This window comes from Hydra viridissima, unplaced genomic scaffold (assembly GCF_058129835.1).
Source record: "Hydra viridissima isolate aposymbiotic clone 2 unplaced genomic scaffold, HvirCarnegie_v1 scaffold_5, whole genome shotgun sequence".
Taxonomy (NCBI): Eukaryota; Metazoa; Cnidaria; class Hydrozoa; order Anthoathecata; family Hydridae; genus Hydra; species Hydra viridissima.
In genome coordinates, this window is record NW_028324304.1 from 10177558 (window position 1) to 10190616 (window position 13059).

At 31.4% G+C, this 13059-nt stretch overlaps 3 protein-coding genes across 3 annotated transcripts in view; 2 read left to right on the plus strand and 1 right to left on the minus strand.

The window, feature by feature from the left end:
* The window catches only part of LOC149888564 (uncharacterized), a 29947-nt gene that overhangs the window by 14774 nt on the left and 2114 nt on the right, over positions 1-13059 (plus strand). The gene's annotated exons all lie outside the window — the stretch shown is intronic.
* Positions 766-4071, plus strand: LOC149888565 (uncharacterized). The gene is made up of 2 exons (XM_090087550.1): positions 766-996; positions 1797-4071. The coding sequence occupies exon 2, from the start codon at positions 2464-2466 to the stop codon at positions 4069-4071; it is 1608 nt and encodes a 535-aa protein (XP_089943676.1). The 5' UTR covers positions 766-996; positions 1797-2463.
* On the minus strand, positions 9529-11572 carry LOC149888566 (uncharacterized). The gene is made up of 8 exons (XM_090088158.1): positions 11204-11572; positions 10989-11062; positions 10700-10750; positions 10401-10445; positions 10180-10224; positions 9968-10012; positions 9804-9836; positions 9529-9664 (listed from the first exon to the last, which is right to left on the minus strand). Exons 1-8 carry the CDS (start codon positions 11209-11211, stop codon positions 9642-9644), a joined length of 324 nt encoding a protein of 107 aa, XP_089944284.1. The 5' UTR covers positions 11212-11572; the 3' UTR covers positions 9529-9641.

Sequence of the window (13059 nt, forward strand, 5' to 3'; positions counted from 1 at the left end):
ACCTTAGAATGGTTGAATCCGTAGGCCATAAAAATAATTTTGAGCTGCAAACATTAAAAGATTTCCTTTAATTTTATGAAAATAAATGCATCACTCACAAAAATTACGAGAACAAGAAAATTTAAAATAAAGTTAACTCTTTATACTTTAAATGTTATTCATCATTTGCTTTCTTTACCATAATCATTTGTCATGCGTCAATTTTTCCCAATTTTAACAGATTGAACATAAATATACCCACCTGGTCCAAAACTGGCTGAAAAATTCTAATTCATTAAAAGCTCATAAAAAGTGCTCAGAGAAGTGGGTGCAATCCCAATATTTTAGATAAGCTTTTTTAAATTTCATGTTGTGTCAATGTTGACTCGATAACAACTCAATATTTGTTATGCAATTTAATTCACCAACAGAGTATTTTAAAATAACCTTTTTCTCCATCGAGAATTGCTGAGGTTGCAAAAAACCGGCTTTAACTTCCAGCACGTGATTAGTGTTACACGCCATTAATTGTAGTGCATATTTAAAAGAAAACCACTGCGATAACAGTATTGTTAACCGTAGACGTGCGATAACAGTATAGTTAAGAAATGAACGTGCAACGATATTGTTTTTTTTTGCGAACCACGCTCGTTGCGCATTGTTACAAATCTTTTGCTTTAAACAAAAGAAATTAAATTATATTGTATTATATATAAAGCTGATTAAAGATCACATCAACTTTCTTTTAAAGATAAGAGAAATGGAACCAAGTTTTAAGCATGATTTTATTTAGATAGACATTCTTAACATTTTAAGAAATAACGCTGATGATGATGTAGAAATGATCTCAATTTAGGGGAGAGTCGCCCATTATGGACCGTCCCCTTTTATGGACCACCGATGAAACAAATAAATGCGATTTTATTTTTAAATTTTGGAAACGTAGCATTAAAGAGTGACTTCCGTTCAGTTAAATCGCATTTCAATGATGGCGGTCAGCAAGATTACTTCAAAAAGGTAAGTAAGTATTTTATTTGGTTATTTTTTCCTAAAAGTACACTCGCTTTTTTTTGTGTGTCATTCTACAAATAAATGAACCAGGACAATGCTTCTATGCTAAATGGAAAGCTTTTTCATTTCATTTCTTACTAAATACAAGCGTGTTGCTCCAAACGACATTGTTTTGGTTTTATTTAGTAAAATTAGGTGCCCATGTGGTTCTCCCAATATGGACCAACTGCTGTCCCTAAAATGGACCAGTGGTTCAAGATGGGAAACTGTAATCCATATTGGGGAACATAAGTTCTTATTCTCTTGGATGTTATTATTTTATCATAGGCTATTAATAAATTAAATTATCTTAATCTTATGTTTTATTTTAATCTTTGATTATTATTAGTATTTGAAATTTGACTAGACTATAGCCAGACTATAGAATCTATAATAGATTATAATTATTCAATTGTAGTAATTATAGATCTACTAAGTATTTACTATAACTATAATTGACCTATTAAATTTAAATTAGATAATTATATAATAACATAAGTTAAGATATAATTATAAGGCTAAGGGTCTAAAAATAATTAAGAATCATTATTAATATTATAGTATTATTATAGTTATAGGCTATAGGCCTAATGATTAAAATTAAATTAATAATAATAATAATAGCCTACTAATAATAATAAATAATGATAAATATTTATTAAGTATTACATTTGTAGTGGTAGATTGTAGTGGGTAAATTTAGACAAATTTATTTTTAAAATTTTGCCCTGTCCTACAATTTATTTCAATCTTTTTTTTTTAATCAGGGGCTGCTGGACTAATGATGATCTTCAACGTGCTATTGAGGCGTACAGAAATGGTGATATTGGCTTGAACAAATGTGGAGCCACATACGGCATCCCCAAAGCAACTCTAAAGAGGCATTTTGATAATGCTAACAAGTTTGCTAACGGCTTTAAAAAGCTAGGCAGAAGTACTATCCTTCCTGCGGATGTTGAGCTAGAAATACACAACCTAGTTTTAAAATTGGAGGCCATGTTTTTCGGAATGTCGAGGAAAGATTTAATGACTCTGGCATTTGAAGTTGCAGAACACAAGGGTTTAAATCACCCATTCAATAAGGATAAAGGTCAAGCTGGGAAAAAGTGGTATTACAAATTTTTAACCAGGTTCCCTGACCTCTGCCTCCGCCAGCCAGAAGCTACTTCCATGTCGCGAGCCAGCGGCTTCAACCTGGGGGATGTTGACAGGTTTTTTAATTTACTAGAAAATTTAATAAAAGATCATTGCCTTAAGGCCAATAACATTTACAATATTGATGAATCTGGTATTTCAACCGTGCAAAAGAAATGCTAGCGCGTGCTTGGCCTAAAAGGCAAAAAACAGATAGGTAGCATAGCCAGTGCAGAAAGGGGTGTTAACACAACAGTTGTCTGTTGCGTAAATGCTGGTGGAACACATTATGTTCCACCAATGATTATATTCAAAAGAAAACGGGTTCCTGATGAACTGGGAGATGGTGCACCAGAAGGCAGCATTGTAACATGTTCTGATTCAGGATGGATAAATTCTGAACTTTTCATACAGTGGATGAGAATGTTCATCAGTCATGTGAAGCCAACTAAAGATGATAAGGTTTTACTTATTTTAGATGGCCACAAATCCCATACTAAAAATCTTGAGGCCATTCAGCTTGCCATTGACAACAATGTCATAATGGTGTCACTTTCACCTCACACAACACACAAACTGCAGCCTCTGGATAAAGCTTTTTTTAAGCCCCTTCAAGTCTACTACGACCAGGAGGCGGAAAAATGGCTGAGACTAAATCCAGGACGTTCAGTGAGTTCATATCAGGTGGCCAATCTTTTTCATCTGGCATATGCAAAGGCTGCTACCATGTCAACAGCAATTAATGGTTTTGCATCGTGTGGAATTTGGCCATGCACACGAGATGTTTTTAAACCTCAGGATTATGCGCCATCATTCGCTTCTGAAGCAGGAGACCGCGAGACCATGCTGTCTTCACCACTTACATCAGGGACATTACCAGCACAAGCCCAGGAAGCTTCGATACCAGCATTGGTATGTGTAACTAGACCAGCACAAGACCAGGAGGGTGTGCCACCACTTCCAGGCATAATGGATGAGATGGTTCCAAAACCAACAACTTATGTGACCCACCCAGTGTCACTGGCTATTAAAACGTCCCATTCCAAAACAGTTCTGCCACAGGTGCTGGAAAATTTTTTGCTCATCCCAATTTACTCTGATGGGAAATGTTTTTTTAGGTCAGTTGTTGTGTGCACAACACCAGATCTTCAGTCAGCTCAGCGATTAAACGGCAAGCTGGTCAGTCCACTGCTTCATCTGAAGGAAACTGCTATGGCTGACTCACTTCGTAATCAGCTTGTTAGCCATTTGATATCTAATTTGGAAATATTGTCTGTTGACATGCACGGGGATGCCTTAAATGCTGACCAACCCCAGCATCTTCACTTTAACTTGTTAGAAGAGCGTATTGCTCACATTGCCAAACCAGACTCGTTTGTGGGAGAATGGGAGATAAATCAGATCTCCTGTCTTCTGAAAACAAAAATTGTGATTCACAATGCAAACAGGAATGTGCTGATGCATGGTGAAGAACATAGTGGTAACCCCATCACAGTGAAGTACACCATGTTTGAAAATAACTCTGGGCACTATGAGGCACTAATTTTTTACATCCGGGCTTTGTCTCCAATTCAGAGACTGGTCCCTGTTCTTCCCCCAAAGGGTGCAGGCAAAAGGAAGTGTCGCAAAGAACAGTCAGAAATTCTTACTTCAAGTCCATATAAAAAGCTGTTCCTACAGGAAAGTCCAAAAACAAACACAAAAGTTAAAAAGTCCAAAAACACAAAAATAATTAAAGAAAAAGTAGTAAAGAAATGTAAGAAACCCAAAATGAATTCAACAACTAGTACCAGTATTTTAAATGAAAGTTCATGGCTTTGTTTTATGTTTGGAGAATGTAACATAGAAAATATGATATGCTGTCGATCCTGCAAAAGATGGGCACATGAAAAATGCGCAGGAACTTAAGATTGTGACTTTATTTGTGAACTTTGTAAATAAATTTTGAAATATTATTACACATCAGTATTCATGTTTTTGTGTGTGCTAAATGTTAAAATAGTAAAACACTTTATAAATAAAACTGAGTGTATGCATGCATGTGCATGAGACTGGTAGAATTAGAATCAAATAAATGGTGGCTGGCTTAAACTTAATAACTTTTTTTTTTTTTTTTTACAAAAAGGACATCTAAAAACCTGTTAAAAATTAGAAGCTTACATACTCTTGAGTATTTATATTCTAATAAATCTATCTTTAGTGTGTATATAATTTGTTTAAATGACCAAGTCAAACCGTTTATAACTAGTCCATAATAGGAACATCAATGGTCCATATTTGGAGCACAAGCTTAAAGTACCCCCAATATGGACCACTTACGTTTTTGACACCTTTTATAATTATTAATAAATCAACCACTACAAGCTTCATATAATATGTTCAGCTGAAGGTAAGAAGTGGTTTACAATATAAAAGTTAACTATTTAAGCAAAAGTGAGTGAATTATACACTCTGCAACAAAAGTGGTCCATAATCGGCGACTCTCCCCTACTTAACTACTTTAGTACATGCAGAACTAGAGATATAATAAATGATACAAAGTATCAACTAGCTTTGTAGCTACCTAAAGCACAATGGTTTCATGCCCAGGAACTACTTCATCTATTATATTGCTGTAGACTTCCGGTTTTTGAATATTATAAAATTTTCTATTTTTTTCTTTAACAACAGAAATATAGACAGTTAAGGATAAATAAAATGAATGTAAATTCAATAAAAAAACAAATAATTTGTCCCAGTTTTAAAGAATTTAGCAAAACCAATTTATGGAAAACCGCAAAAATAACTAAGTATTCAATATTAACATTATATCATCTACCAGCTATATACAAACTAATTTTTATATGACAAAGACAAATGGGTTATTATGTGCTTTTTATAACAAATGAAATAATATATGAAATATGAAAAACAAAAACATGAAATTTCTGGCCACATTTTGTAAGATAATTATAAATTTGAATAACTTTTTAAAAGGTTTTGGTTTATCAAATGAATTATAAAAAGCCCATTAGAAAATAAGCGTCTACGACTCGTTATTTTTTTTGTTCGAGACGAGACGATCCGATCCTAAAAGCTTTGTCCCGATTAGCGATAAATATCAAGACAATTTTAAATTTTCAGTCGAAATCCGGGACGATGCCGAGACGAGACGAGTAGTCCCGGACAAAATAGGAGCTTTACAATTTTCCGGAATTTACATCTTTTTAAAGGGACATAACGAGACATAACGAGACATACTAGTTAATCCTTAATGTGAAATTTGAATAATGAATTTCTGGTACAATTACCATTATTTATTTTAGCTACTATTATTGATATTGTTATACTATTTATGTAAACACAGCTTTATAAAAGTTAATGGTAGCAACTGAAAAAATAGAAAAAAAAATTTTTGGGATAGTATTTAACTTTTTCCACTAATATATCGTGTAAGAAGGGGATAAATATGTGTCCAAGGGGTAAGTTTCTGATCATTTAACATTGTTTATCGCTGAGGTCAGTATTCACTTTAAATGCAAGAGTTTGTTTTACACTCATATTTAAGGGAAAGGTTATCCAAAGTGTCTTTAACTTTTTTGATCTATAAAACATTTGACTTTTTTTAAAAAGTGTAATTCTTGCAGAGGCTAACAATAAAGCATAATGTTCAACACCTAGTTCTTTTATTTTTTCTCTTTTCCTTTGCTCTCCAAGGACCACCCATTGTTTATGGGGTTTTCCAGAACAAAAATGGATACTTTTATTGGTCATAAGATTTTCTCGAAGTCATTGGTATTCTTTTTCTATAAAAGAATCATAATTTCTATCACATTGTTTTAGTTTTTTTCTTTACTTTTAACATAAATCTATCTAAAGTAGCATTAATTTATGTTCTCTTTGCTAATTTCTTTAGTCTTATTTATTTTCGCTTAGTAAATCCTTCCAAAATCGTAATTTATCCACTCCTAACTCACGTATATTTGGGATAAAATCTAATCTTTTTGTTGGTCATAAGATGAAATATTTGACATTCAGGACATTTTTGTTGTTGTTTTTAAAATCATTAATATATATCAAAAACATATTTGAGTACTTTATGTCATTTTTCACTTTACCCTATTTAACGTTTTATGTTCTTACTTATTTGACAATTATCACATTACGTTTTATATAATGTTTAAGTAAATAATGTTACTTGTATATTATGTGACGGCCACAAAATTTTAAAAGTTAAATTCCAGGACATTTCCAGGACTTTCCAGGACATTTTGTTGCTTTTCCCAGGACATTTTATATCCTATTAGATGAATATTATCAATTGTCTTTACGTTAAATTTATTCATATTGATTGAAATATAGAATAGAATATTTATATATGTATAAAATAACAAATCATAGATAATTCTCTCTTATTTAAAATTAAATTCAAACCATTTATATAATTTTTTTTTTTGCATAAAAAATTTTATATTACTTCAATATTATTAGTAATTTTTTAACTTGATTTAGAAAAAAGAAATTCCACGACATTTCAGGACATTTTTTAAAAAAAATTAATTTTAAACAAAAGCTGAGGTAAAAACCATCAACAAAAAAATGGTGAGGTAAGATGGCTTCTTGTTGAATAAACTTTATATTTCATTTTTTATTATGTTTAACATAACCATTATTTCGTAACACAAAATTTTAGTGCTGAAAAATCAACAATCGGAGTATTGATATACTCATAAAATGATAAAGCTGAATACACTCTTCTTGTTTTTAGCGTAAAGCCTGATGGGATGTTTTGTTTTGCTGTTGATCATCGTCGTTGAGAAGAAAATTGATTCTCCTCACGTTAAAAACTTTTTCTTTGTTGATTTGTTCGATGTTAAAATTGAAAAATATATTATCACCTTTTACAAATTCTTTTATTTGTGTAAATAAATGGTAGCTAGATGTAAAATATTTTTTAATACAATTGCATAAATGTCTATATTCGTATATTTAAATATTTTTTAGAAAATGATAAAAGAGGTCGTAACTTGCCGTCAACATAGCCAGGTACCGAAGCTCGTTCTATTTGAACGTTTAAAAAAGAACTGTTAAATAAAAAAAACATACATTTAATGCATTATTTATTATTACTTTTGCAAAAAAAAAATGTTCAAATAAAATGAAAAATGTTTCACTAATTCCAACTCTGAAGGAGAGCGAACTGTTATCCGAAGGTACTTTTATCCGAAGGAATATTTTTCTTTTTCTAACTTTACGAAGCTTCAATCGCCGTATTCACATGCAAAATAGTTCGTGAGGTTAGAATTATTTTGTTCTATCTCCAAGTTTAAACGTTGGGAGAAAGGTTTTGATTTTTTTCTTAAAGTAAAAATTATTTAAAATTTTAACTTTAATTTTTAAAGAAATAATAACTTATGCTTTAAATAACTTATGTTTAAACAAATTATTTTGAAAAAAAATTGTAAAATAGAGCGTATTTTTAAAGCAATCATGGTTTACTAAAATTAATAACTCATTTTCTTCCAACTTTTAAAATATGAGATAGAACAAAATAATTCTAACCTCGCGAATTTTCTAAAAAGAAATGATTAAAATGATAAAAACGAAGTTTTTTATTTCAGTAGTTCACGAAAAAATATCTGAAGCAAGTAAACCATCGAGAGCAGGTAAAGTATGAATTCAACGACAAACTTCTGCTTCGTTATTTAAACTTAACAACTCCGAGTTGACATCAACATTTAAATGTATTACGACCAGTGGCGTACCTAGGGTAAATAGCGCCTGGGGCAAACACCGATCTCGCGCCCCTCCTCCCCCACTTAAAGTGCTTAATTACAATTTTTTAATAAATGATGACACAAACTTTATTTTATATAATATATTTATTTTATATGATATATTTTTTCTTAATTTATTTTATATAATTCTCGCTTATTGTATCGCAGCCAAGCCTCTTTTGCGCCCCTTTCAGGCTGGCGCCCATGACACGTGCCCTGCCTGCCATACCCTAGATACGCCACTGATTACGACTAAGACAAGCTCATTTTGATTTCACTATTTGAAGGGAGAAGTTCAAAGTCTATAAGACCGTCCAAAACAATCACTGTTTCAGATATTTTGGTTGTTTTGCAAAACAACAAAAATATCTGAAACAGTGATTGTTTTAGCATTTTCATGTTGTACAGGTAACTTAATTTTGCAGCCTAATTCTTCTCATTTACTGCGCAAACTAATTTGGGGGGGGGGGGGGGGCGTCCAAAGCGTCTTTCAAAATTTTCCTAAAAATATCTCCTGAAGAAAACAAATGAAACTTTTATTCCAGAATGCTTATTGCAAAAAGCATCGTACAACATCTATATATTCAACTGTGCATCCAAATACTTTACTGTTTTTCTGGAATAATGACTAGTCTTCGTATCTTACGAGCTAATATGGTTAAATATTTTTATACAAACTTCTCCTGGTGTTTCATGAGAACTTCGTTTTTTCCCTCTCATATCTACAGGTGTTTTATCACAAACCTTCAAATCTGTCAATCTCCAAAGTCGATTTGGTGTTATTCCATGTAATGATATAAACACTGTGTTGCTGATCTTTCATTTTTCCCCCTGGAGTTCATTATTATAACCCAATGATTTTTTTCTTAAAGGATCTCCTGTAGATTTATTCGTATTTAAATTTCTTCTTCAAATCATTTTCTTAAATAAACATCTTGGTAAACTCCGGTAAAATTTTACAAATGTTATTGTATTTTACATTGAAATTATTAAGGGTCTGCAAAAATCAAAGATATGCATGTCATAAAAAAATTAAAAAGATATAACATACAATCTAGCTATGATAACAAGAAAGTTGCTTGCAACCAGGATTATCAAGGTTTCTAAAATAAAGTAAAATCCGTAGCAATTTAGCTTAAGTTTAGAAATAGAAAGGTTTAATTTAATTTATCGAGAACATGGCATTTTAACATATGTGGATTTAGCAGATCACATTTCACTTATAAAACAAGGGATATCATGGTACTAAAACAAATCTTCGCTCTGAGCTAACCTTTAGAGTACTCCTATATTATTCTCCGTTTCAGAACTATTTCTTAACACCATGCTATTCACACTAAAAAGTTTCAAAGAGTTTCAAAATGAACGCATCGTGATTTTTAAAAGCACTTTGCGCGTTCATTTGTTTTGAAAATCTTTGCAAGTCTTATCTCTTACTTCTTTATGGTGATTCAGAAGAGGCGAGTCTAAAACTGTAATCGCACGGTTAACTAACATTAAAGTTGACGTGGAGGATTTTAATTTTCCATTTAAAATGTTTTTTTACTAAGTTGACGTTTCTGACTGGGAAAAAGAGGCAAAAAAGTTAAAAACAAAAAAAATACGCAAATCTTTTTACATTTAGTTTGTGCTATTTTGTTTTAGTAGTTTTACATTTAAAGTTCATGAACAAAAGTAATATAACGAGCAGAAGAGAAAAAGCCTTCATAAACTTCGAGATTATCAATGTCCATGGTTGTCTTTACCTGCAATAAAAATGATTGTGTAAAAAAAAATTGTTTACTACAAATCCTATATTTCGCTTTTCATTTAATTGCAAAATATGTCAACAGACAAACTTTATGAAGATAAAAAGGTTTATAAACATGTAAAAGTAACTTTTACCACGATGCGACTCAGTTTTTATTCCCTCGTGTACTGAAAAGAAAATTGTTTGTTATATTCAAGTTTTTGTTTTAAAACTCGTTTTGTGATTCGTCGCTATCGCAAACTGAAGATTATTTTCAAGCAGCAAGAAACACGCAGAAGAAAACTAAACAAGTATTTACCTGATATCGATGGTCTTACGGATTCAGATCTGTCTCCTCTCGATACTAAATTAAAAGATACTTATTTCATTTACAACTGCTCGTTTTAAGTTACGTACGTTTGTTGCAACTTTTGGTTGTTAATATACAAAACCTTAAATATCTATGTGTTGCATGATTTTTTGAGGTTACTCAGAATATAGCTTTTAAAATGAAAATCAACACAGTTTTACCTGATCTCGACGGTCTGATTGATTCAGATCTATCGCCTCTTGATGCTAAATTAAAAGACACTTCCCTTATTTCATTTACAACTGCTCCTTTTTTAAGTTACATATATGTGTGTTGCAACTTGTGTATGTAAACTCATAACAGTACAAATATCTATCTGTTGCATGCTTTTGCACTTTGGTGGTTACTCAGAATATAGCTTTTAAGTAGGAACATAATTTACCTGATGCCGATGGTCTTATTGATTCAGATCTACCTCCTTTTGATACTAAATTAAAACATACTTAACGTAATGGCAACAATCTTTTTTGATTTGCATTACATATATATACATATATATATATATATATATATATATATATATATATATATATATATATATATATATATATATATATATATATATATATGTTTCATATTTTGTTCTAGTTTATCACATGATTGATAATTACTCGCAGCATAATTTATACACTTGAAACTTAAGAGTACCGCTTTTAAAGGAAGAGGCTAAACGTATTTTACCTGATGGCGAAGGGCTCGATGGTTGGACCGGTTTTTTCGAATCGTTTTTTTCTGAATGTAAGAGTACAAAGTTATCTAACAATTTATAAACACAGAGTTGTAATCTTAAAGGTTGTTTGATTAGCATTAGTAACTCGCCGGTTGCGAATGCTTATCAACTCACAGCTCTTATCCAAGTAATGGATGACTAGATTTATTTGTTTTCTTTCGCATCTTTAAAAACAATCCATTTTTAATGATGATCTGCTTCGTAAATAGACGTTAAAGTATACTAAACGTAATATATTACCTTTACGAGCATCAGAAGTTGCGATGTTTACAGCTAACATCAGAGCCAAGAGAAAGCAGCCCATCAATGTCGTGCTATGGTAGAGTAAGAGCAAAGCAAGGTTTTGGGTTGTAGTTTCAGAAAAGAAACATTTTTAGGTAGCAGGCAAAACGCTTGGTTTTGATTACAAAAGTTACTACAAACTACAAAAGTGACTTATAAAGAGTCTGTCCTACCTCACCATTTTAAGCAACAAGTTTCTTTGTAAGTACTGCGTCTAAATACAAACATCAGCGAGTTTGTCTTTTTTTATAGCGGTACATGTTGCATAACCAACGACCTATAAACTCTAGCATAACTCGTGCTCAATCACGAGGATTATGATTATAATGTCGAAGGTATAAAATAGAAAACATAATTACAAAAGTTTTTAGTGTCTTTATCTCCCCTTTGCACAGTTAAACTTAATTGAGATTATTTGCACGTTATTCATGCTCGCTGGCATTTTCTTTCAAATGATTTTTCCTACAGGCTTAATTCAAATGACTTTTCCTGTTTGAAGCGAGAAGTTTTTTTAATTTAAGCTCACAATGAATAACTGAAATGTTAAAGGGATATTTTAAAATTGGATACAGACACTTTGTATCATGTGCCTGATCCTATTGTGATAGTGTCACATGCGATCTTGTCATAATCTTGAGTTTTAATCTCAATCGCTATATATTTGCTCATTAAGAAATGATTTGTGAATGACTCATGCAGATTATTCCAAAGGCGTGCAGTTTCTATGGTAACGAAATAAACATCATAGAATGTTCATGTTTTCCCAACCTAATTTTTAAAGGTATTTTGTGTTTTAAAAAAATTTTTTTTTTTTTTTTAAATGTTAAAGTGTATTGCAGTTTTTCTTTTTCAAACATTAGCCTCATGGCGTTATCGTACATTTTTTAAAAACCATCTTTAATGTTAAGCAGTGTAGTTTTTTAAGTGCTGCACCAGAGATGAGAAACACGCGTTTTGTTTACCTACCGTCTAAATATACAGAGATTCATTTTGCCCGTTGCAAACTTCGTAATATATTTGACTTCATAAAACAGTTATGTACTTAAAATGCGGTTTTCAGATGATCGTTTGAATGAACCGTAGGTCGCTAACCAACAGTTAGTCATCTCATTGAACTAATTAGTAACGATTCATTGAAATTATCAAAGAAGGAAACTTGTTTTGAAAAGTCCTCCCTGATTTCTCGGAGAACAGAATTGATTATTTTTAGAGGGGGGTTTTGAAAAACGGTTCGATAAACTGCTTGCGCTCAACAAACATGTAATAAAATTGTAGAACAGCCTTTAAACTACTTGTCGTTGATTGTTTTCAATACATTTCAAAAACGTTAATGTAATTTTGAATTAACTAAAAGTCTTATCACGATTAACTAAGAGGAGATTTCTTTTTTTTTTTAAACTTAATAATTACAATTATATCTGTTTGTTGAATTTCCATCAAACAAGCAATATCAATGCGGGTATTATGATACGTGAAACACTCAGTCTCTGGCTCAGTGTTTCAACTTCAAGAAAAAAAACTCAGTTTCTGAGAAACACACCTTTCAAGTTTTGATAGCAATTTGATAATTTAACACGTTTGATGCCAATGTTCTGTTAGTATTGAATTAATGTTTCCGGTACTAATGATTTTCTTAGTACCCGTTACGATAGGAAAAAGATGTAAGAGTTTTCGTTTTGGAAGGGCGAATAACATCTTTCAAAGAGAATTGAATTGAATCATCTTTCAACGGGTATACTTTTGGATCCAAATTTATCAAAATCAACTCACGCAACATATAAACATTGTTCTGAGTTTAAAGAACTTTGAAAAAATAAAGGGTCATAAAAATTGAAGCAAAGTTTTTTAATCAAATTAAATATTTTTCTTAAAGTATCTGTGAACAAATTACAAAGGAGTATTTAGTTGCAGTGCTAGAAATAATAAGAATTGAATCGAAGTTTGAAAAAAAAAAAGGAAAACTTTTTTTTGGTAATAAACTTTCATGATTTGAATAGACTAGCACTTTTAACATATATGTAGTTAATTT